This window comes from Echeneis naucrates, chromosome 5 (genome assembly GCF_900963305.1).
Source record: "Echeneis naucrates chromosome 5, fEcheNa1.1, whole genome shotgun sequence".
NCBI lineage: Eukaryota > Metazoa > Chordata > Actinopteri > Carangiformes > Echeneidae > Echeneis > Echeneis naucrates.
Genome location: NC_042515.1, coordinates 14,042,462 through 14,068,814, shown reverse-complemented (window position 1 = coordinate 14,068,814; position 26,353 = coordinate 14,042,462). Strand labels below are relative to the sequence as shown.

Here is a 26,353-nt window from a genome sequence, read left to right as displayed (position 1 = left end):
TTGTTACTGTTACCATTGATTGCAGCAGTTGGGATCTGTTGCAGTAAAGCTCCACACTCAATGTTCGTAACGGATCATTTTGGATTGTTTTATCAAATTTATTTGCAGCTCAAAACTTTTGTGACACAAACCTTACCTGCATGCTCACCACTGAGCTGCTGTCACTGGTCAGTCTGTCAAAATGCAGCATGAATTGTCACAACATGGATCTGTTGTGTGCACATGTGCAGCTACAGTACCTTTTTGCTTGTTTTCTTTGTCCCTTTTCATGTCTCCCAAATTTCTTCAAGTTATCCCCCTCCTCTTCCTCAGTAACATCAAACCATCCAATCTTCTGATTTACTGGCCATCCATGCCCCCTGTCCCTGTCCAGCCCCTCCCTTTCCTTACATGCTCTCCCTCCTTTCACAGTTGTCCTCACATATTAGGTTCCCTCCTCCTAAGAAGCAGAATTAGCCTCTGGAATCTTGTGCACTTGTTTCCTTTGCTCCCAGGAAAGCAGCGGCAGCATGGAGGCAAAACAGAGGAATTGCAGAGGAGCACAGTGAGAAATTAAAAGGAATCTGAAAACAACAGGATAAAGAGATTGAGAGAGAAAGCGAAGATGATGAAAACGCTGAACATCAAGACGTCTGCAGTTTGATGCAGCTGCACTGTGAGCATGTGGGTGCCTGTGCCGAGTATTTCTTTCTCAACTCTCCAGCCGACTGCTCTGAGGTCTGCACTCATGTTGCCCAGTGATCCTTTATTCATCTCCCCACTTTAACGTGAACTTACTTTGATTTATTCCACTCAAAGAGGACCCCGGGCTGTGCTACTTTATGTAGGATGACACACTGACCTCTGGAGTTACTACCGGGCTGAGGATCTGGATCAGCTCAAGCCTCTGGAAGAACAGAGGTGACCGATGTGGAGCTCAGGTAAGACCATAACCGACTACTGAGCTTTGCACCACCACCCGTCACCCTGAACATTCCTCCTTTGATCACCCTAAAATGAACTGAGTTGGATAACCCAGGATGCCCTCATTACTGCAATATTTGGAGCAGAAATAAAAAGCGACTGACGGTCTTATACAAGGCTTTGAAAGCTTTTCTCGTCTACAAAAGTCAAGGTAGTCTCCTCTAAATATCAGCACTCAGCTAGCCAAAGCGCTGCTCTTAACGCTGGTGAAGGTGGTCCTTGTTTTGCAATTTTCATATGGTTGTTCAGTGCCAGCAGAGATTCTCATAATAAAAAAGTAGATAAATGCATTTGTTTTTTGTATCCTAACGAAGGTGATTTTCCCAAAACATTTGTCAAGGCATAAAAAATTAAGCCATTTAAGCAATTAAATAACTAAAGGACATGACATGAAATTCATCAGATGTCATCGGTATCAGTATTGGTATTATGTTTTCATAAAATATTAATAGTGTTGAGTTTCCCATTGTAAAGAACAATTTTAACAAACAAACCAAAATAAATCTTAATTCACCTTTCATCTGTTTTCAGATTTAGGTTATTGAACATGTTTTTTTATTAGGTCTTTCAGTCCAGTTAATTTTTATAGCCCCTGTCTCTGATGTGGTTGAAATGCAACACTGAACTTTTTCAAGCAATTTTTATGTGACTAAACTTGCGGTTTTAATTTAATTGTGCTTTTGTCGTTGCATTTTGGAGGATTTGCATTAGGAATTTCATTTTACAACATATGTGAAAATATAGAACTTGTGCATTAGAGTTTTAGCACACTAAAACAAAACTAAAGTAGAGCTGCTTCTCCAACAAAGCACATTTTATGTGCATGTGCCTGGACAACTTTCTGCCTCTCCGCTGCAGGCATGTTTGGACCAGTGTGTATATTTATGTCCAGAGCAAGCCAATCATTCCCTACCTCCGTCCTAGCAACTCCTATTTTAATCTCTGAGGCCTTAGTTTTACAACTAAACATAGCTGGCTGCTTCTCAGGCAGTGTGTCTGCACCTAAAGTCTCTGACCACAAGCACAACCAGTAACACTAGCAAAATAAGACACACTACATTGAATTTTAGTACTGGTTTCAGTCATCGGTTTACAGGTTTCTCAATGACCTTCTGAAACTATCTAACTGTGTAATAACTTTGTCCGCTTGGTGGAGGTTTACTTAAGAGACTTGGGGTTATTCTGCTGTTACATATCAAATAAAGGCTTCATCAAACATAGGCAGCACTCCTGAGGACTTACCGCTAAGTATCACAGCTAAAATTAGAGTTTAACAAGCCTGTCGACACAGTTTTGGCCTCCTGGGGCAGTATGAAAGAGTGATAGGATGGTTGAGTTTCATGATGCACATAATCACACACACATGGACACGGGCACTCCATGATAGGAGATTAATAACCAGAATGATTCATTTCTTCTGGTGCTTCAGCAAAACAAATATTCTGTGTTTCTGAAAGAGTCCCGCTAACCACATATGATGTATGAAATGAAATGTCTCTGTCAAGCAGCCAGCAGCGTTGAATTGTGGCAGGAAGTGCTTTTGTAGAACATTATGATGTCACAGTGGAGAAGACATTAAACCTATTGGATCTACAATCCAATTGTCTACAATCATAATTGTGTCCTGTTACACATTTGAGCTAATTTATTTAATTATTAGTGCGTGAATGTGTGAGCTTCAAAATGTGTTTTGTGAGGTCACAGTCACCTTGAGCTTTAACCACCAATTTTGGGTCAGTTCATGTTTCAAGTAAATGTTTGCACGGTAGAAGACATTCTCTCAAGGTGTTTCTGAGATATCAACGTTACTAGAAAGGTACATGCGTACGTTTTAAAACGAATGTGTAGCTGTGTAAACAATGACACAGTGCTTAGTGGAGTAAAGGCTTGTTTGAGCGTACAATTAAGAATAGCATCTTTAAACTCTCTGAGAAGGGTTTTAACAAATAAACTGCAAAAAGCATTATCAGACTCTACAAATGACACACACAACACACACACACACACACACACACACACACACACACACACACACACACACAGACACACACACAGACACACATGCAGGAGGACGTGTCACCTGAGTCCAGTAGTCTCGTTTCAGTGTCTCATGGTGACATCCATTAAAGTCATGCTGTGTCTGCCCCTCCACCTTCAGACAGCCGTATTAGCACCTGGCCCATTGACCACAACAATACACGGCCCTGCATTATTCAGCCAAAGTCCACTAATGAGGAAATCTTATCTCTGTCTTCCTCTCTCTCTCTCTATCGCTCCTTCACACACACACCCACACACACACAACATTGTGGGTGACCTGAAACACAGAAACACACACAGTTTAATTTACTTTAGCCTTAACCATAGTTCATACCTGAGTCCTCCTAAATTATGTACAGTCAAGGTACTTTATATTATCTGAAACCAGAGATTAAATGGCGTTGCCACCTGATCTTGTGGGAAAGTCTTGCCTGCGTGTTGGCACGATGTTCAACCTTGAGTTATCCTGGCAAATATTGTTACAGATGTGTGTGCAGTATGCTCAGCTTTTCAGCTCATTCAGCACTCTCTGCCCATAAACAGCTGTCAGCATTCTCCTTCATCCCGCCGTTTCGCCACATCTTCCACATTTCCTCACCTTCCACTTTCATCCCCGAGTCAGTCTTCATTAACCTCAATCCCTCCTCCCCTCCCTCCAATGCTTCATCAAGTCTCGCAGGCTGTCAGTCTCCGTCGCATTTTTTGTTCTTTCACACAGTCGTCTGGGATGGAAAATACTGAATTAGCTCAGCATTTTTCAAAGCACGCCGTTGTTCTTAATGAAAAAAACAAAAAACAAAAACAGATAGTTATATAGAAAGGAAGACCAGAGGGGATATTCAGCCTAATTGAAATGAGGGATGTTGTGAGGACAGACATTATTGTACCACAGTTGTATTTCAGATGCCCTGGACATGAAGTATGAGGCAGGGAATAAAGTCAGACAAGGAGAGAAACAACGAGAGAGAAAAAAAAAATAAAAAAGGGCTGCCAATAGTCAACAGTAGAGCCAGGATGACAGAGAGGAGGAGAGAACAGAATCGACAGCAGCATTATCACTCTGCCTTCTGATTCAAACACCCCGAGAAAATGCTCGGTACCGTCTGCTCTCATTGGCAGAGCCTCCAGCCAATCATGGCTCAGGAATGCAAGGTGCCTTTAGGTTATACCCAACCCCAAAATGTGAGGAGACATAGAGAGAGAGAGAGAGAGAGAGAGAGAGAGGGAGAGGGAGGGAGAGAGGCATGCTGTGCTGCAGAGGTTCCTTCACTGAGTCAACCCTCCATCTCAGCTGTATTCTCTGGTGTTCCTCCTGCTAGAGTGAATATACAACAGTGAATAAATTACAGGCTTCCTTGCAATATATTGAGTGCAGTTTGTGTTGCAGCCGGGGCTGCTGCTGTAGTACTGCTCTGCTTCTGCAGCTGGCTGAACAGGAGCCGCGTGTCAAGATCTGAGGCAGAAGAAACATCTCATGTGGACAAGGGGGACGGAGACAGACAAGAAGAAGCACAGCTCGCAGGGATACTCCAGCGAAGGCTGGCTTGGTGGATGTCATTTCAGCGTTTGAGCTGAGTTTTCAGAGGCAGAAAGACTTCAGGGTTTGAGTCACCTCAGTAGCTGATCAAGGAAGATAAGAGTTGAGCAGGAAGATAACGTGGGGAGGAGGAGTTGAAAGTGGAAGGATACAGGATGATCTTGGGTAAGACAGTGCTGGAAATCTTTTTCTGCCTCTTAACTCTCATTGATCTGATTGATTTGTGTTTTACACTTACGTTCCTCCTCTGTCAAGGTGATCACTCATGCGTGGCACAAACTTTTGGCTGCATGTTCTGCTGTCTCTCACTTAGATGTCTCTTACCTCAGTTTACTTACACATATAAAATAAATGGGCTGCCCGATTTAGAGAGCATATGTAGGCTGGCAAAAAAAATTGGTTTTCACAGAATTTTTATTTAATTTGGGAGTCCATGAATCCAAAAGGCATCTGATAAAAGAGAGAGAGAGAGAGAGAGAGAGAAAGCAGAAATCCAAGTGCCATTTGTTGTCATTCTGGCATCCTATCGTTCAAAGCAGCTTTATCATATAATTTCAATTAAAATATGGCCAGAGCAGATAACGCTTCATTTTGAGTGTTGCAACTTCAACGGGCATTTGTTCATTTTGTTTTAGATCTGCAACACAGAACATAAACATGCTTAGTGGAGTAAAAAAAATCCACATACGCCACATACACAAAACAGCATTAAACATAATACAAAGACGGTTGAGGAGCCATAATCTTAAACAGCAAAACAAGATAACAAGCCTTGATGGGATTAAAAAAATAAACTTTGACATGAGTTGAGAAAATGAAGAGATTAAAATTCATAAGTAGTAAGTAAGGTGCAATTACATTACATCGTAGCTGTAGCTGTTTAATGTATGATATTTGTCCAGTCTTGAAGTCTGAAATAAAATAGAAAAGGAGCTATTGCTGCTGAATTAGCAGAATAAGAGTCACAGCCTGTGCTGGAGTTTTATTAAAAGACTAAAATGCTGACCCCAACCTTTTGGATTAGTCCATTATATCATTTCAACATTTTATCCTCTAAGTTAAGACGTTACAATTCCTGCTGCTAGTCTTACAGTAAATTGGGGAAACTACAATGACCTTGTCCCATGTTTATGTGTGTGCTGACTAAATATGTTCCTACTTTATTTTTGTTTGCCTGCTCTTAGCCTTCTTGAGGCTTCCTGTGATATGAGTGTAAGCTTGAGCTTGTGGTAATCCCTTTCCTGGTGCAGAAGCTTTAACTCTGCGCATCAGATACTCAACACGCTGACACATGATCATAAGTTTGGATGATATGGTTTTTTATACTGTAGTCATTTAGAGATAGAGCTGCAGCTCCAGAGACTGAAATAGTGTCCATAAAAGGTGATGACAGTGACAGTGTTGACAGGCAAAGATGGTGGGTGGGCTGAATGCTTACCATCTCGACTCCTCTCTTTTCCTGCTGTGCATCACCAACAAAATCTTTTATCTGCATCTGCCACCGTCAAGAACCGCATTTTGTCTTTTAGCGATGAAATAAAAATATGAGAGAAATGTGCTGCAGCTGGCAGAGCTCCCCTGATGCGAAGCGATGTGGAACACAGTTTAGTAACTCTTTAATGATGAATATTTCAAACCCAGAGGTTTGAAGTCTTCATTTATTTAAAAATGGGCAATGGCTTCCTCTAGTCTGACGCAAAGACCTCACTCAGCACTATAAGAAAAAGTTCAAGGCTTGCGTCTCTGCTTACTGAACCAGTATTAAGTATCTGTGTTTATGTGTGTGTCTGTGCCAGGAAACACGTACACATTTCCCCACTCATCATTGTCCTCCAAAGGAATCACAGGAATCACAGGTGCATGTTGTCACAGATAAACAACATGACCTTCACATCAGGGCAATGCATTGAGGGATGAAAAGTATTGACATTTACAATGGAGAAATGTGGCTGTCACTCTGTATATTTGACAAACCGACACACATTTCATATGCCTGGGAAGCTTGAAACTATTGCACACAACAAACCAGGGCTGGTAAGTGACGGTCGGATAACTATGAAGATTACAGCATGTACACTATATCTCATAGAGCCTGTTGTTAAGAAAAAAATAGTGCTGACCATTTATTCAAGTAACAAAAACAACTTGACGGGGACCTCAGGTGGCCATGTGTATAACTCTCATCACTTTGTAGAGTGAATACAGTCTGATTCTGTTGGCAGCAGACCCAAAACGTCCTAAGCAGGACATTGGGGAGATGTTTTGGACAGAGAGAAGTGGTGACTGTCAACATTAACTGTTTCCCTAGCCTTTAATTACAGTCTGTCACAAACCTTCTTCAAAGATCAACCTGAATTACATCAGCAGGATACCCAGTCTGACAGAGTCTGGTCACCAGGAACAGAACTGAGTGTTGACCAAGACAGTTTTCTACGTCAAAGTTCAAGGTTGCCGACGCCAACTTTAACAGTAATAGCAAAAGATCAGCATACATGTCAACGCAATGCATCATAATCAGTATTCATGGTTTTAGGAGGCAATATGCTGCCCTGATAAAGACAGGGAAATTTCATGTATTGCTCTGGAAGAAATGCCAAAAGAAATTCATCTTTCACTCTGAAGGGCTTGAAAAATATACAATCCAAAACACTTCACATCTGTGATTTACTGGTTTCAGTGATGAAAAAAAGTGGCCAGAAGTCGCATATGCTGGGCCCAAAATCTTTTTGCTGTTTCGGATTTACTGTCCACAAGCTGTGCAGACCACAGCCAAGGCACCAGTATGATTCTAACCCTGAACAACTCTTGTGTGTTGCTTCACAATCACGCTATAGAATAACTCACCCTGCCCTTCAGTCTCTAATCACCCCCAAAGATATAGCCTGTAATTTGTGCTTCAGTGGAAGCGAACAATATGTAAAGCTCTACGAACTACAGCAGCATATTTCCTCCTTTTGTTACATTATTTGTATTGTTTCTACTTTATCAAATAGGAGAAGCACCTGGCTCTTGTATGTCTGATGCGATTGTTGTGTGTGCGTGTGTGCCTTTGTGCCTCTGCATGTTTGCTTGTGTACTCTACATGCTCAGGTTTCTGTAGGTCTGTGTCTGGAAATTGTCCGTACAACTCCAAGCAGGTGTTCAAATGATTTGACAAACAGAGTAATAATGCTGGGCAGCGCTGGCGGTCCTGTTGACATGGTGGATATCACCATGTTCGCCCACTTTGCCCTGCGTGGTTTCATACGGTACAGCTCACTGTGTCCAGCTGTGCTGCAGCACGGCCACGGTTTTGATGAAAGAGGAAGTTGGCGGTCGGTTTCAGGGTGTTCCAACAAGTCTCTAAAGAGCTGAAGTTTGAGAGGAAACACAGAACAGGCAAATGTTCGCAATGAGGGGAAAGCCTTCAGCATCCAGCGTATTAACAGTGTCACCACATATTAACAACATAACCATCTTTTTCTGTGACTTAGAGGCAGATTCCAGAATTCATCAATCTAGTTCTCGCTCATCCTGATTGTTTAGATATCATTATCATCATGATTATAAATATTTGATATGATTACATTTTACTCTGCCTATAGAATAGAGAATAGAGAGCAACTATGAACATGGAACAATTTACACTTTCTCCTTAATCCACTTTTTGAAAATACAGTGAAAGAAAATATGAGACACAAACAAAAAACACATTGTCACACTACACACTAGAACATATTTCTATGTGAGAGCAGGTAACATCTCATTTCAACTCAACTCAAAGTAAGCACAGCAAGGAGCTGGACATCCACCTCACCCATAAATATCTCTGCTTGCTTAAATGCGTAGTGTGGACAATCCAGCACCACAACAAAAGGCCGTGGTGCAGGTGTTGAAGTCACAAAGAAGCTGACAGCAAAACACTGTGACAAGCACGCATCAAAAATGTGGCAAACATTACCCAGATACCAAATGCCATGTGTCAGGATTTGTGTAGATGCTAAAAACATGACATGACATGCAGATAGCCCACGAGGAGAGCAGGAAAAATATTCCAAAATTATTCATGCGTGCATGACATTTCGCATCTGACAGCCAAAGGTTAACCCTCCCGAGCTGCTGTAGGCCTACTGACTGGTTTCACTGCTTTGACAACGTTGCCAAGAGATTTTGAGCAGATGTACAGTTGTGTCACACGGTGCAGTTGCAGCAGTGAGTAATGTAACTGCGCTCTGCTGTAAGTTAACCTGCAGGTTAACGTGGCTCTTTACCTCCTCTGGTCACCTTGGACTCACCTCAAAACATGCGGCTCCCTCCCCCTCCTCCAATGCATTCCTTCTCCCTCCACCTCAGCCAGACCTCTTTTCCTTGCTCAATCAACTCGATCCACTCAGTGCCGCTGCCATTATTTCTCCTCTTCAATCGTCCTTTCCCGTCCCCTGATAATCAGGTTTTTATCTCTTCATAATGTTTCATAATCAGACACCAGAATAAAGACAGACAGAATTTTTCACGAGAAATGGGGAAGGAACACTCCAAACAAAGCAATGTACTATCATCGTTACATAACGATTTTAATTTTAATGAGCGCTGCAAAGTCTCCACGGAAAAACAAGTCTTCATTAATTACAAATACTGCACAAACTCAGAGCTTCAGAAGGACTGGCTGATCTCAAGAGCACTACATAAACGACGCCAACACACACACACACACACACACGCACACTCTTCCAGTGAAAGAGGACTTGTGAGACTTCTTGGGGAGGTGGCATTTAAGTGTGACCACTGGGGCGCAGAGCATCTATCATTAAAACAAAGTGCAGACAGAAATCAACTGTGTTCTCTTTTACCACCTCTCAGCTTTGCTCTTCACTGTGTCCTTTCCTCGCTGGCCAGGTCTCCCACTGTCCAACACAATATTCATCAGCATTGATACTATAAGTTCCTCCTTTTGGAGCATTATTCATTCAGACTACAAAGGTTTGTGTCCAAGTGTGTGTGTGTGTTGTCGTCTGTCCCCCGGCTTAGGCTGAAATAGCTGCCTTTGACTTGAGGGTAAGCTGAGCTGCAGTAAATTGGATTTCATGCTCAGTCCTTCACAGTAGCAGTATGCGACACTAAGACAGAGCTATCTTCCCTCTGCAATTACGACAAAGTTGCTTCTGTGGTTCTTTTAAAGGCTAGACCCTTAAATGTGGTTGCAGCGCATTTATGCTAGCTGGGATTGAACTATAAGAAGAAACCTTAAGCCTTCATTTTACAGTGATATGATAATTTCATCCCTAACAGTTCAGCGTTTTCTGTCACAAAACAAAAATGAGGCATAAAACATTTTGCCTAATTATGGTCTTCAGCATACTAAACATGTAATCTGTCGCCAAATGTTGGATCAGATTTTCTTTTTCAAATTGCCCACCGGAGAAAACTTGAAAAACAAACAGGAGACGGTGGATCCAGTGGTTTCTGCTGCCACCACACAGTGGGCCCTCTCTGCTGCAGTGACAGCGAGGGAGTTTTTGTCAGGGGAGGCTGACTAATCTGCCATAGAAGCTCATTTCAGAGTCATCTGTGCACAGCTGCCCATTTAAATGCAGATGTCAGGTGGCTGATATTTTGTATGGAAGGGGGTCTGGAACTAAAGGTGGCTGCATTTCTTTAAAAAAAAAAAAAAAAAAGTTCTTTATTTGTGGTGGCTCCCTGCAGCGTTTCACCTCCTCATCAGACTTCATTCTGGCAGACTCCATGTCACCCAGCCTCCTGGTCCCATCATGGAGCACAAAGATGGAGGCTGGCAGAGAATGCTGAGAGGATCCAGTGACGCTCACTGACATTGGCATTACCTCTGTGATCATTAAGCCTAAATTGGCTAAATGAATTGCCAATTTGAGAGGCCTTAGTCACAGCATATTGGTGTGTGCGCGCCTGTGAGCGCACATATCAGGGTTTGTGAAATCAGCTGTGACGATACGATTCTGTGTTTGGTTGTCTGTATTTCTTTTCTATTTTTTTTTCCACATCTCTCTTCATTTTTGTTCACCTACCTCTCTCACACAATGTACACAAAAATTCAATAAGCTATTACACAGCCATTGATCTTTTTCTCGCCCAAACATTTGCATTAGAAAAAAAAAAAAAGGCAGCAAAATGAGGGGGTTGGGTGCGACAGCGCTGTCTGTTCATTTTAGAGAGAAGGAGCAATAGATGGTGAGTCCTGGATTTATGGAGTTTGGCAGCACTTTAACACTTTAACGCTCCTCAGAATGTGTCCAATCAATGCTCTCCCTCCCTGCGTGGATGGCGTTGAAGAGCCGTGGCGTCCGCTTATCTGATGTCATTGTAAATCACTCAGAGGGAGGGTAGGTCAGGGGAAGCTGATGCTAAGCTCACACTGCATCGAGCTGCTGTGGGATGGTGCAGAGTCTGACACTGAAAACATTGTGTGCCAACCTGAAACACATCACTCTATTGTGACTCTCTGTTCCGCAAATGCAGATTTATAAGTAATGGCAGACATTATTTGACCTTTGAATTGTAATGTAGCGTAAAATGAGGTGCGGATTTAACAGAAGCGTGAGGGGAATACGCTTCACTAACCACAGAGGTCTCAGTCCATACTGCTGAGACATTATTTCCCTGCGATTTGCGCTGTTAACTTCATGTTTAATTGCAGCTGAGGCACATTACCTTTTTTAACTCTTTGATAACTAACCTCAAGAAAACATCCATTTCATTGGTGATCTCAAATGACGATTGTCAACACATCCCATTACAGAAGCACAACTTGGCTGTGTCTGATCTCCATTTTTGATGAAAAGCTGTTGCACTTGGTGGCACAATTTTCTTATAACAGCAAACAAGTCCCAATGGACAAAATTGAACTTGAATGTCATGCATACATGTCAAACGACATTCACCGGACTTTAAAGAAAAACTAATAATAGTTTATAATAAGTCATCCAAATCTGGATTTTTTACACACTCATGATAAATTTTTGTTGTGTTGCAGAGCGTTAAACATTTACAAGGAATTTGATTAAAGCAGAAAAACACAGCCGAGTTGCGATGTAAAAACACGTCATTAGCTTGAGCTTTTGTTGTTAGATCTGTTTTCCTAATAGCCTGTACATAAAAATATATTAAATATTATCCTTTATATAACCCATGAATGAAATGGTGCTAAGCCCTCACTCATTCCTCCATGTCCACATGTTGGTGTGAACCAAGGGGTGCTATTACGACTGTTTCTTGCATGCTGTGCAAACGCTTGCTGCGGTCGGCTGAGAGGGGTGATTATGGCAGCCATATGAGCTGGGAGTCTAAAAGCGTGTGTGAGGGACATTTGTATGGTGACCTCCACTTTTTACGTTTTATTTCCCCTCCTACCCTTTGAACACTTTCATCCTCATGCAGCCCACGCACAACCAAACCACAACAGTTGCAGCTGAGCTTCAGCTGCCACAGGCTCCCAATAACCGAGACAGTGAGGAGGAATACCACAAGGCGAGACTTTCCCCTTCATCCATTTCTGATCCTGACAGCACATTCTTCACATCTCCCTGCTGTCAGTGAAAGGAGCCTCCTCTGCTGTTACCAAAATAGTCTTTTCTTTCTCTTTGTGTTGACAAGTGACCAGTTTTTCTTTTCAAATGTAACAAAATTGTTAAGCAGCCATCACAAAGAAGAGGCACAGAAGGATGACAATTCCATATAATCTCTGGGGAAAAGATTATACAAATTCTCTCTGCGTCGCCAGATTGCGCCTGAAGCACCCTGCTGGTTTTACGCTAAAAAAGAAGAATAACGATGGGAAGCTGAAGAGGAACGGTGGGAGCGTAACAGAAAGAGGAGATGAGGAGAGGGAGAGGGACACGGGAGAACAAAGCAGCGAGAGGAACTAGTGCTGGAGAGAGGAGTACAGATGAGCAATACAGAGGCAGGCAAACAGAAAAAGGCACCATGAAATGGGGATAGAAAGAAGAGCTTGGTGAGACAGAGACACAGGCAGAACTGGAGAAAAGACAGATATCTGCAGCATCCCAGCTGTGAGGCTTAAGGAGCTTTGCTCTCCTGCTCATCACAGAGGACTCCTCAAGTGCAGGCATTCACTGCTGCTGAGCTACTGAAGGGAGGAAAATCAGCCAGAGAAGCAGAGAGAGAACATGGGAAAAAAAAAACCTAACCAGTGGCACGCTTACGTCACATAATGTATTCAAAAAGATCAAAAAGATGACCACCCCCAGGGCACCTCGGTGGTTCACCTGGAGGGCCTTACACCACAAAAGCTCAGACTGAACTGCAGCTGTCCAGATTTGATTCTGACCTCTAAACCTTCTTCTTTTCTCACTAAACTGGCTCACAAAAAAACGCTCTGTGTGGCAGTGGACAAATAATCTTTCAGCACCATTCCGGCTCACTCAGGAAAGGTTTACATCTTGTCTGTTTATCCATACAAAAACTAAACAGCAAAAGTGACAGGATGTGGTTTTATGATGGATTATGTGTCTGAAGAAGTCAATGTAAACTGCCAAGAAAATAACATATTATATTACGGATGAATTTCTGTTTCTACTCACAAGTTAGACTGATTAAGCAAAAAAGAAGTGATCATTGACTTTTAGCAATGCTGATGAACTTACAGCTGGACAGAGACTGTAGATATAAGGTGGTCCCTCATCTTATATCTACAGTCTTGGCAAGAAGGAAAATAAGCTCACGTCCCAAACTATGAGTTTCTCAGTTCTTTTCTCAACAAGCCGTCATGATTAATTTTGTCTATTTTAAACTCTAATTTCACTGTCGATGCACCCTCCACAGGAAGTGTAAACCGACCGGGGCCGGTCCCTGCCTTCCTCAGGAGCCCACCTGTCATCCCAACCCCGCTTGACATGAAGCCCTTCCTCCAGTTCCCCATGGAGTCACCTCACCCAGCCAGCATCGGCCTCTTTCACAATTTCAACACAGTGAGTGCTCCCAGTCATACCCATACACCAACATATACACCAGGACACACCAGCACACACCACTCTGGGGTTTGTTGTTGTCTTGCTTCCCTCAACATAAGACAGAGTGAGTATGCAGCTGTTTGCAGCGTTGCCTCCCAAGTAAAGTTGTGTGATGCTGTGCTGAGGACGTATTCCCTATAATCCAAAATGATAAGGTGACAGCTGTTTACTTTTTATTCAGCAGACTGAGTTTCAGCATAATTGAGAAAATACCCTGGTGAGTGTTTTACTGCAATAAAATGAGTTACAGCTAATCAATTGCATAAAAGGCGCAGGCTGCATTCCCTACAGTCAGCATTTTCTCTGGCTCCCTCTCATTTCCAGATTCAGTTTCACATGAAGGTCAGTGTGGCGACAAAAAGGGACGCACACACACACACACACACACACAGCACACTTACATCATCATTCAGCTCTTCTGCATGCACACGGACAAAATTACCCTTCCCGGACTTTATGATGCATCACGCTTTCATGAGGACATCAAGTATGGCCACTAATGCCAGAGCACCTCACTTCAAATCATTGTGTCTGCACAGTAAAATATACACAAGACTACAGCGCTGCTTTCAGCCAGTGATAGAAGACCGTGCCCAGGACACTCGCTGAAAGGACACAGAGAAGGGTAGTCACACAGAAACACTCAATTTCTGTGCCCATTGTGTCAAACATAACTATGTTTCCGGTTCTGTGAGTTATCCAAAGAGCTCATACGACATCCGTCTCTGCTGGTTTACAGGTAATTACCAGACACCAAACAGACTCAGGGGTATAATCCAGGATACACTTTCTTTTATTTAGATGAGCAATAAAATGTCTTTTGTTCAGTGTTTTTAAGGATTTGTTAGCCTGTGGCCTTTTGTTCCATTGACAGCAGCTTCTGCTGACTCTGACTCTTTGGCTGTTACCTGAGAAAATGTGCCAGTTAAAGGAATGTGATGTAGCTGGCTCACAAAGACCAAATACATCTGCACTGATGGGTCTTTTCATCATTCTCACCACCAACGTGTCACCATTTCTGTTTTTATGGCATTGGGAAAGAAAGACATTCCATTGATAATCCTGCCTATAAAAGTCAGATCAACTTGGTAAGGTTTCCAAACTGGAAAAACAGCCACCAGCATGACTCATGATCTATTTGGATTAAAGTCATTTAGAAACTGAACTGGCGTTTCTTCTTCAGTTGTCTTCAGGAACACAACACAAGACACGAACAATGCCGCTACACTATTGCAATAATGGCATGACTTGAAGTGTTGTTGAAGTCTTTTTGAACAGAACTGTGGGGTCATTTGGAGTCAAAAACAAAAAGGTATATTGAACCTGAAGTGTACACTGGGAAATGTGCTATCGGCTGTGACGGGGCTGAAGAAGAGCTCGACATATGGAAAGCACGCATGTACAGTCTAACACAATGTATGAATTACAGGGATAACAAAAGCTCCACTGTTTGAGGGGAGGAGGGCCTGAAAGAGGAGACAAAAAGCGGACAAATAAGTTAATTGGTTAATGAGTTCCTGTCGAGTACAGGTGGTCAAAGAAAGGAAAAGAAATGCACACCAACACACACACAGATGAGCCACCAGTAAGATAGAAAGGACAGTGTGAGATGTTGGTTCTTGTTTTTTTGTCACTGAGAAGAAAACTGAAGCCGTTAAAGATAAGAGCCCAGGACAAAAATGGGCCTAATTTAGCTCCAACAATAGATTCAGACAGGGTTTATGTTTTCAGAGCAATGATACTATTTTCCCTCGGTACTTGGAGCTTGAGAGTGTAAACAGTCTCTCATTTGGCAGCATACATTCACAGTTTGAGCGAGGGATGAGAGGCTGAGTAAAACCGCAGTGTGCTTCTGGCTGCGTAATGAGGGCAACACCCAATGCTGTGGTTGCTGAACTTCGCCAGTGGGTCACTGAGCTCACACAACTCCATTCAAACCATCTAAAAACAGGGTAGTAAACAAGGGGGGGGGGGGGGGGGGTGACGTGGCATATGTCTGCTGAACTGAGAATGACTAGCATAAACCAGGGTTTCCTTTAATATCTGCCCAATTTTACAATTTAAGTTTGATTTTCAAAATGCATCTTTTCTCATCTGTTTGACTGTCTGTTTTCAACTTATCCTATTGTGTTCTCCACCCAGTAGGGGCTTCGTATTAAATTTTTTTAAACAGTAATTAAATCTCTGTTATGACAAAATTAAAATAAAACATTTATAACGAGTGTGTCAACCATCTGTTTATTATATGTACTCAAACTTCATTGTGTTTAATCTGTGCTCCATAATTCATATCGTCACTTTTTGGTTGAATCTCTAAACCAAGACTTTAACTGTATGTGTTTTTACTATATAATAAATTACTACATGCTACTAATGTGATTTTTCTGTTACAAAGACCTAATTTCTCTGCAGTTGTTTGAGGGCTGAAAATCTAAAATAAAATTGTATCACTGGTCAAGATACTACACAGACAATATCTGTATTGTTATTGTTGCGTAACAATTTAGCACGATGTTTCAAAAAGAGGAGGTTTTGTGGGACACAAACGAAGTTTGGTGAGAGAGTCTGTAATTAGGCTCTTCTAACCCCAGCATGAAAAAAAGTGTTTGAACGGCACCCAAGAACTCCGGCACAGACAGCAGCACCAGCTGCTGCTGAGAAAACACACACCCTCCTGTCCACATCAATCACTGCTCACTGCTGCCTCTTTAATTCACTCTCCCTCGCTCTTTTTTATCTCCCACTTCATCCCCCTTCAGCAGCTCCCCCTGTCATTCACCTGCACTTTTTCTCCAACACCTTTCTCTCTCATCTACATGCAGCTCATTTAACTTTCCAGTGCACTGCAGGTAGGAGAAACACAGAAGTGCTGCCCCCCGAGTTTCTCCTGTGATGCTGAATATTCGATGTGACCTCTGGGTTGTCTCTCTTCAGATGGACCCTGTCCAGAAGGCTGTGATGACGCACACCTTTGGGCCACCAATGGTGAAGACAAAACGGCCAATCATCTCCTGCAATGTTTGTCAAATCCGTTTCAACTCAGAGGTAGGAAAGATTAAATAACTGGATTAAGAGGTTGTCTATCATAGACAGTCTGCAAGTACAGACAGCAGTTACTCTAAAGCAGCTGAGTTTATGTGTCTACATACTTATACATATAAAAGCTGTTTACCCTTTACTTTTGTGACAGGCATTTGTGTCATGCACAATTCTGCACCGAACAAATTGGTGCGTGAGATACATTAAGAACACTTTAAAAAGCTTCTTTCACAACTACCACATTCACTGATTAGTACTATTTCCTCACTGCGTGGGAGCCAGTACTGTACGCCAATATATCAGGGTCAGGCCATATAGTTGCCTCTATTTTACACTTTACTTGATGCCATAACACATCGGGTACCTAATTTCTGCATTCTTGTAACATTAAAATTGAAAATGACAAATTTTTGATAGCGTTGAATACCTTTATACATGATGATGATTATGTTAATAATAATAATAATAATAATTCTGACGCATTGACACATATAACATATAACATTTTGACACATATAACAATGTTATTTTTATCCCGATGTCCAATATATGGTCATCACAGGTGTAGATGACATGCAGCTTCACCCTCCCTGTTTATTTTATTGTATCATGCATGTAGACATCAGGGGCCTACTTAAAACAAGACTGTAGTTTTAAAGCAGCCACGAGAAAAAACTAAAGGTGTGATGCAGCAGCACTTTCAATGTTAATGTTTGGCTAACATTAACCCAATTAGGTAGCTGATGAATTCTACGAGCAATCATGTTCATTTGTCTGAAATCATCATATCATTTGCCAGGCATTCATCCAAATGTAATGTCAGTTCTTTCCAAATTTTCAAGAAATTTTTGCAAAAATAACTAAGAATGAATAAATGTCTTCTATCCTAAAAACAACAAACTAAAACACAGGGAGTTAAAACACTGCAGTTCTTTGTATGGCCACTTGAGGCTGATTCTAAAAACAAGTCTGTCCGTTCAGACTCATATTAAAATTGCCCAAATTTACAGCGGTAATAAAGATATTTACAGCCTGGTAGCAGAATGGTTTTGGTTGAGAAATAATTCTTCTGTTTGAGGTGACTGGACTAACATAACCAGCCCCTTTAAATTGTATAAAGGCTTAACGTTGTGCATAATTGAGGATGTGCCACTTAGGGTGACGTTTGGGTGGGTGTATGTGCCCAGCGCTTTGGTCACTTTGATGAGTCAGTGAGTTTGGTGATGACTGTGGAGCAGCCCACTGTGATCTTCAACAAGTCAAATCCATCTTTATTTAAAGCCTATGATGCCAACTGACAACTTTGTCTCTTACAACCATGATAAAAATGGAAATGTGAAGCTTTTTGCAGATACCATTTTACATGTATGGTATGTGCAAACACAATTTCCACCATAGTCAAGTGTTAACACTTCACGCAGATAAAGACAGGTGAATATAAACAATGTTTAGGACCACTATCATTTAATAAGCATTATGTGTCCTAACAAAACTAATGATAAACAGGCTTAGAAACAAGCGAGTACAGAGCGAAGTGAACACTCACACTGATTAAATACACACTGGAAGGAAATGAATGTAATATAAGAAGTCCAGAGCATCATACGTACACACTACACATCTAAAAATTAGTAGGTGATTGACTGTACAGCTGGAGCAGGTGAAAACATGTTTCATCGCTTCTCACCTACAATTTTAGCCCCTCGAGAAAGAAGAGTAAGGCGTGTAAACTGAGTAAAATCCTGTTTGTGTCCGCACAGTGTTACTGTGGCGATGCTGTGTCAGGGTTCTGCTCTGAGTGTCGGGTGCAAAACATGTTTCAGGTAGACTTTTGGGTCCCTCTGATGAGGTTTTAATGTAGGGTGAGAAATGTGCGGGTGAAGCAGCAGGATGAACTCCAATGAACACGTCTGACCTTAAAGCTGATGGAGCACATTTTCTGCATTTCACTGGTGACAGATGGCACAATGCCAGTGTGAGGCACGGAGGCTGAAATAGAGGAGGGCAGAAGTGGTGAAACTTGAGAGGAATCATTTGAGTGTTCCTATTAAAGAGGCAGTAGTGTTATCTGATGTTGAAAAACAAATAATAAATCAACTTGACTTGATTATTTTATGGGTTCAGTACTGCGTATTTTAAAGTGTTTATGTGAGCAGTAAACAGAAAAACAACATTTCTGATCGACCTGCCAGTGGAAAATGCTTGTGCTTGTGTGGAAAGCGTCCCACAGGAAAAGTGCTTGGAATGAGTTTGATGATAAAAAGGCAAATTTAGCGAGCTGAATTTGTTATGCTGTGTAGCTGTATAACAAATCTGGGCTGAATGTGATTGACGGGTATTCAGAAATATCACAAGGGATATTATAATAAGGCTGCACAATGGAATGAAAAACAATCAAAGTTGCAGTAGAGCTAATTGCAAAATCTAGATCACAGGAATGGTGAAATACTACAGGTGAAATACGACCTAAAATAATGTTTCATGAAGGTAAAATGTTTCACAATATTCTTCATCACTGACACAATAAGTGCAGACATACTCTGCAGACATGAGTGGTACAAGACCCAACAACCATGCTAATTTTTCTATTTTTCAGTGAATTAAAAAAAAAAAAAAAACATTCCAGCTGAAATCATTGCAATCATTTTGGCTTACCATTGTCCTGCCTTATAGCTGTTGTGATCTCGGTGTTATGTCTGACCACTCCAAACTTTGGCCTAAACATGGAGAGAAATCAAACAAACCCCTGGTATATGGGTCTGCCTAAACGTAAATGCATCCCAGTGATGAAGTGCTAAATACTGGTACAAAATGCAGTGGTGTATAAAGGAGTCACCTGAAACGTGTTTAACACTGCCCTGTTCAGCCTGCAATGGGCTGCTTAATTATATCTCTGCTGCTACCTGCATTTTCTCCCGCCGTGCGATGATTTATTCACTTCGGCCGGTTCCTATTTACACGTATGCTTTCGAGTTCTGTGGGTGTACATGGACGTGTCTGAAAAGGTTTCGGGCGTTGAGATGGTTAGCACTGAGCCACCTGTTCGTCCAGCTTGCCGTTTGACTCGTGTGCATCTGTTCTGCTGCAGCTCCACAGCACTTTCCACAGTAACCTGAGAGACTACGAGCTCCAAGCTCAGTGAACATTCTTTAATAATGAAGGAACACTCTGCTTACAGTACAGGACTTGGCTTACTCACGCTGTCTTGGCTGAGCCGTAGTGCAAACACAGACAAACACTCATAATTTTTCTTCAAGTTTCTCCTGGTCATCAAAAGTGTAAGATTTATTAATAATAACAACGTTTCCTTTCAAATTTATGTCTGTAGGAGGCCGATGTCTAATGGGAATCCTCAAGTATTTAAACAAAAGAGTCACAGTGATTAATGGAGGCCATTCAGAAGCAAGTGCCTCTCACTGATTCCGCACTATAGACCCACATATGTCGTAATTACGACATTGCAATTCATTTCGGGCCACAGAGGACAGATTAGCCTGCCAGTGTTCAGCTCAGCTCTGCTGCAAGGCTGACGTCACACCATGCTGCATTAGCCACCGTCACCACTGCAGTACCATACTGGAGACCTCTCTCTGTCTCTCTGTTCAATCCCCCTCTTCTTGTACCTCTCAGGCCCACACCGAATCATGGTTCATTCTTATCTCCTGTTTACTAGGGCAGCTTAGTTTGCGCACCATTTTCCTCATCACTTTTCATGTTTCTGTCTCCCCCTCTGTGGGGTATAGTGCATCATCTGTCCGCTCACCTTCTCTCCACTTCTCCAGCATCTTGCCACCCCCTCTTCCTGTCACTGCTGCCTATACCCCGTACAGTAGATTTGGCTGCAAGACCAGCTCTCTCTGCTTTCTGTGCCTTTGTCACTTTATAGATAAAACATCAAAGCACATCCTGCTTAGAGAGAAAAGGGATTTCAGGGACATTCATTTGCTCTCATTTTCTCCGTCTTACATCCCATCTCTGCTTCTTCATGCATCTTAATCACCCTTTCCACAGGCTCTTTCTTGCCACTCACTTCATTTGGCCAACTATGCCAAACATTGTTTGTATTTTATCATTATTCACATTTTCTCTTAAGGCCATTGATCACAGTGTTGACATTGTTTACATCCTATTGTCCCTGCTGCACCCCACCCCCACCTCTGAGGCTGTCAAGCTCTTTATGCTTGAATTGATGGCAATCCTTCATTGATTTCTTGAGAACTGACACTGAAGGTCGCACAGAGTTAAAGTATCAAAGCTCAACTAAAAACGGCAGGGAGAGGAAAAGAGAAAGGGCAGCTGCACAACGTGGGGACAGCGAGGGGAAAAGGGAGCGTTGAGCATTCCTCACTTTCAAGCTCTCTGCCGTCAATTCCACTTGTAGGGCTGCATCTCCTTGTCTAATTGCAGGGCTTTGGGAAGCAGCAGCCAAAGGGGTTGGGTTACACAGGCAGAGCTATATCTGACTTTCTGTCATCACCAATCAGGATGAGATCTATATGGGTAACTATCGTTGGCAGTTAATACTAGAGGCTTACAGAGGCATCCTGAACATGTCCCTGTGGGCCTGAAGGGCCCCATGGCCTTGTTGTTTACATAATGAAACCCATATAATCTCAGCAGGTCTCCATGTGCATGAACGTGCAAACACAGTCCACCACACAGTCTTGTATTATTGTATTAGCAAACAACTCAGAGAAACTATATTTAAGCCCTACCAGCTCATCCCTTGTTTTGTTTTCACCTGAGACTGAGATGCACTCATATCTGGACTCGGAGGGTAACCCCGGTTTCCTGGCCTTATATCTTGAGGAAGTATTTAAGATTGGACCATTCAATGACAACGTTTAGTAACAGTACAGGGAAAAGTAAGACTTTTGTGCAGGCAGGTGGAAAATGAATTAATCCAGATGGGTTAGTATATTGTGTGTAGTTTGAGGGAGCTACATCACAGCACACACCTTAACCTCACGGTACAATGAATGAATGACTCAGATGCACAAACATGCTTTGTTTGGCAATGGAGCTGTGCTTCCAGTGTTTTCAGTGGCATAATAATGATCACAGATCCAGGTTTAATCCTAGTATGTAACTTGCCTCCTATTGATTTTGACTTTATTCTGATAAACTGCAAAACAGTTTACCACACAACTGATAACAACTCCTCATATTTCTCATTTCCTGATCCTCTTAAGTGCTATCATACAAGGACAAGGAGGCACACACTCGTTGATACAATCTGTTCTTGATTTGATTCATGTTTTTTTTTTTCCTCAGTAGCTGTTAACTGTCACTGGCCACCACCAGCCCTCCAGCTCATTTTAGATAATCCCACCACTCAATAATCATCATCCGCTCTGCAGGGCAGTTCAGTGATTACACCAGTGCTGAAGAAAGATGAGAATTTTTTGGAGGCTACTCTTCCCTGACAGCATCATCAGCACATTGGGTCCCACGGATCAGCAGACATTCACTGTAATGCACCAAAAATAGGCGATGCCAAAATTCATTTCAGAATTTATGAATATTTCATGGATTAAACTTGGGGGGCAAAATAGAAGTTTGCTCAGTGTAACTGTTATAAATGCCAGCATGTCTACTCATTTAGAAACACTGTAATGTCAGTAGGTCATTCAGATGTACAACTTAAAGCGAGGAGACGTAATGCAAATATGCGAAAATGCTTCTGCTCATGCATAATGATTATATGGGAATGAATTTTATGTCGACCACTGATGTGTCTTATTTTTATGCCAGAGCCAGGCAGAGGCCCACTATAAGGGGAACCGCCATGCTCGGAGGGTGAAGGGGATCGAGACATCTAAGACAGCTCGCCTTCAAGATGGTGACAAGCTGCACCCTCCCCCTACTGCTTCGCCCTCCCCACCAGGCCCCTCGCCATCAAGCCCTGAGCCTGATCCTAATAAGCAGGGTGAGCTTCACCTGAGACATATGACATTACAGATGCACACACACACACACACACACACACAGGAATCTGTCAGGTGCTCCAGACAGCTGCTGTGTGAAACTAAGCAGAGGAGTGTTGCTTCCTTGGCGATTATTTAAAAGTAACTACACCAAATTACCCCTAATACTATTCATTTAAACTTGCATAAAGCTTTCTCATCATTGCAGTCTCTAAAGATTTAAGTGATTGCCACTGCTCCTGCTGAATTTATCTAAAGCAATGGAAAAAATGAAAGTTTTCATGCTATCATACCATGATCATCAAGTAAAAAAGAATGCTGGAAGATGTTTGACAAAATGTGTGTTTTTCTTTGTTTCCAGATGTCCCCCGTCCCTGTTCCAACTCTACTGAGTCACCTTTGACCCCAAACCACTTCCCAACTCCCACACTCGGCTCAGCTGATGCAGAGTGTCCCCTCTTGCCTTCTGTCAGCTTAGCTATGCCATCTTCCCCCACAGCAGCCCTAAGTACACCCTCTGCAGATCCAGCAGTGGCTGGTCCTCCTGACACCCCTTCACCAGTACCCAGTCTGTCTTCAGGAGAGTCAGAGGAAGAGAAAGCCAAGAAGCTTCTTTACTGCTCCCTGTGCAAAGTAGCTGTTAATTCCCTCTCACAACTGGAGGCACATAACAAAGGTAACGCTGAAACAGCTTTGTCAGAGCACATTTGCATAATCACATTAAACCACAATCTTTAAAGAATTAACCCCTACAAACAACATCATTTTCCTGAATACAACTTCACAAACCCTGTTTAGTGTGGCTCTTTAGGGGGAAGTGTGAACTTTTGTATTTGCAGTTTGAAAAACTAAATCAGGTACGTTACTGCCACTTAGTGGTGATACTGCCAGGTTAAAAACTGAATGATTCGGGGCAACCCCTTTGGCTTGCTAACTCAAGTGCTTATGATGCACCTTAGATGATGATGCATCAGGTCCCTGGTTCTGCTGTTCACAAGTAAATGTAAAAAAAAAAAAAAATCACCCAGTCTTTCATCTTTAGTATTCAGCTCATGCACTAAACTGATCACCTCCATAGATTAGACTTTTCTTTTTATTGCTTCCAGGTACAAAGCACAAAACCATTCTGGAGGCTCGGAGTGGACTGGGACCTATTAAAGCTTACCCCCGCTTGGGACTCAAACCCAGCACAGAGCAGGGAGGGGAGCTGTCCTCTGACCCCAATACTCAGGAACGCACCTTCCACTGTGAGATCTGCAATGTCAGAGTCAATTCTGAGCTGCAGCTTAAACAGGTGAGAAACCTAACGAAAGATCCAAGGACTGACAGAATATATTGATTACATTATTTATTTATTTGAACTTATTTATTTTTGCTGTAGCATATATCTAGTCGGAGGCATCGTGATGGAGTTGCAGGAAAACCCAATCCTCTTCTCAGTCGGCACAAGAAGCGCACAGACTTTATGGTAAGGACGGGGTTTGCCTTTCTCACAGTGAATATTTTTTACATTGTGTCACCCTAACAACTAATGTCCCTCAACTTTCTCAAAGGAACTTCCAAAAACTCTGGGGGCTGGACTTTTACCAAATCCTCTGGCTGTTGCTGCAGCGATGGCAGCCGCTGCTTCCTCGAATCAGTTGACACTCCGTCCGCCAGGTCCAACCTCCCACCCTCACCCTCATCACCACATCCTACAGGGGACACCCCTCAGCCTGCTGAGGCCCGCTCCAGGGCCCATCCGCACCACGCACGGGCCAATCCTCTTCACTCCTTACTGATTGACGAGGGAATTGGCGAGGACGAATCAGGAAGAAGCACACTGTGATGTAGAGGCCTGCAACCATGCGACACCAAGAGCCAAATCAGCTGCTGTGGCTGAAGGAAGAAAAAGAGTGAACACGAATACGGCTCTTCGTGGTCCACCATGTAGTTGCAGACCACTGCTGTTATATCAACAGAGAAAGATATCTGACAAATGTCAAACATTTCAAAGAGACTCAATGTTTCCATCTTCCCCATTTTCCCATTGTTGCTTAACTATCTGCCGATCATCGATCATTAGACTGCCTGCAGATAGTTTGAAGAGGAACTTATAGACAAGTTTCCATCAAGCATGGACTTCCCTGAGCATCCTCCGGTCTACAGAACAATTTCAATTTGTCTACCGTATGATCCACTGTATCCGATTGAAAACCCTACCTCTTTTACGTTTTTAATGTTCATTTCTGCAAGGATTCATTAAATGTACGAAGCATTAATGTTATCTAAAACCTGTCTGCTGGGTTAGCTATAGTAGTTGCCTCGGATGTTAGCTGGTATCATACTGTAGCTGTCATGGTATAGTGGATTGTACCACTGTGTTTTGTGTGGTATAAAGAGAAAAAGGCACTAACAATTTCTGTATTGTTTCTGCAATTACTTGCAGCATTTCTCTGTACTGTACGTCCACAATTTAACAGCTGACCTGTATGGTCTGTATTAACCTCTGTGGGATAGAAACAGGAAGTCAAAGAGGAACAGTAAAATGGACAAAAAAATTACATGATGTCTTAAAATTGTGCTGACATGTATACCTACCAACATTCATGCTTTGGCAAAGTTGGAGCTACTATAAAGGAATAATTGCTACAGGAGCACTATGCAGCTATCAGTGTTTATTGTCACAGTTCATCTGTGTAAAATGCAGTAAGGTAGACAAAAAGAATAGCGCAAGAGAGAAAAGCCACGCTCAAGTAGTTTCGTTAGAGAAGTTCCAGATGTAGCTGTTTCGCTGCAGATTCTCCCTGAATGATCCTTACCAACAGCCATGTGGGTGAAAGTCTCACAAAGCACATTAGTAAAAGTCCATGGTGAAATCTGTCATTTTTTTCATCTATGACTTTGGTATGACTTTGGTTACAGGTATCTGCATTTCAGTACATTTCAACACACACTACATTTTTAATCACAAGCTCATACAAGGACTGTGCGATGAAAGACACCAGCAATACAGAAAGAACAAAGGACCATATACACAGATGAGCACTTGTATGCAAAAGAGAAAAAACTAAACAAAACAAAAACAACAACAACAAAAAAAAAAACAAAACACAATTTTTGGTAGTATTATAGGCCTGTAGTGGGATAAAGATGTTAGTTTGTCTGCTCTGCCTTGTGTACTCCAACCCTTCATGATGCTGAATTATCCCGGTGAACTTTCATGACACATTAGAGGGAAGCTTTAGGAAATGGAAACTGTAGCAATACTTTAAGCACTCCTGCTAACTTTTCTTGTTAATGGCAATAAAAACAAATGTCTAAAATGTATTAATTGTTATTTAGGAGACCTGTATTGAAGCATTACTGTAAATGTAGATTATTAAAAAATGAGAATAGGTACATGTTGGGGCTTCCTAATTGTTGAATTAAAACAAAATCCTACAAGGAATCATCAAAATGAGTTTGTTGGCTGGTGAATAATTAATCACTTTTTGATTTTTTTCAAATATATATATATATATACAGTACAGGCCAAAAGTTGGACACACCTTCTCATACAAATGAAAAGGAAAGTGTGTACTGTATATATATGTATACATACATACATACACAGACATCCACAAAATATAGCTGTTCTTTGACCAATTATTTGTGAAACCAACTTTGATAATGAAAATAACACTATAAGAATAAATAATCATTAGTTGCAGCCCATGTGTTTATAGTATCATATTATTTGTTTCCAAATGAGAAGAACAGTGTGAGCGACAGTACAAGATAAAGTCAGCGCCTATAGTTGATCTAGTTTGGATATCTGGACTCTTCAGTGATTTGATATCTCCATTAGAAGTCTGGACCAGCTGATGTTACCGCCAAAACCATTT

At 42.0% G+C, this 26,353-nt stretch overlaps 1 protein-coding gene across 3 annotated transcripts; it reads left to right on the top strand.

The window, feature by feature from the left end:
• The first annotated feature begins 498 nt into the window (after positions 1 to 498).
• LOC115043531 (zinc finger protein 385A) lies at positions 499 to 25,604 on the top strand. 3 transcript variants are annotated; one of them, XM_029502087.1, is made up of 8 exons: positions 499 to 920; positions 13,334 to 13,479; positions 16,456 to 16,566; positions 22,315 to 22,489; positions 22,849 to 23,163; positions 23,594 to 23,781; positions 23,869 to 23,955; positions 24,041 to 25,604. In XM_029502087.1, exons 1-8 carry the CDS (start codon positions 908 to 910, stop codon positions 24,266 to 24,268), a joined length of 1,263 nt encoding a protein of 420 aa, XP_029357947.1. In that variant the 5' UTR covers positions 499 to 907; the 3' UTR covers positions 24,269 to 25,604. The 3 variants fall into 3 exon arrangements, with proteins under 3 accessions (XP_029357947.1, XP_029357948.1, XP_029357949.1); XM_029502088.1 differs by lacking the exon at positions 499 to 920 and adding an exon at positions 4,339 to 4,705; XM_029502089.1 differs by lacking the exons at positions 499 to 920; positions 22,849 to 23,163 and adding an exon at positions 4,339 to 4,705 and having other exon boundaries at positions 23,869 to 23,968; positions 24,024 to 25,604.
• The last annotated feature ends 749 nt before the right edge of the window (positions 25,605 to 26,353 follow it).

What these genes read in the sequence shown, in the direction of transcription:
- LOC115043531 (XM_029502087.1), top strand. An exon ending in ACTGGAGGCACATAACAAAG is followed by an intron (nt 23,164 to 23,593) that starts GTAACGCTGAAA and finishes TATTGCTTCCAG; the next exon opens with GTACAAAGCACAAAACCATT. An exon ending in CTGAGCTGCAGCTTAAACAG is followed by an intron (nt 23,782 to 23,868) that starts GTGAGAAACCTA and finishes TTTTTGCTGTAG; the next exon opens with CATATATCTAGTCGGAGGCA.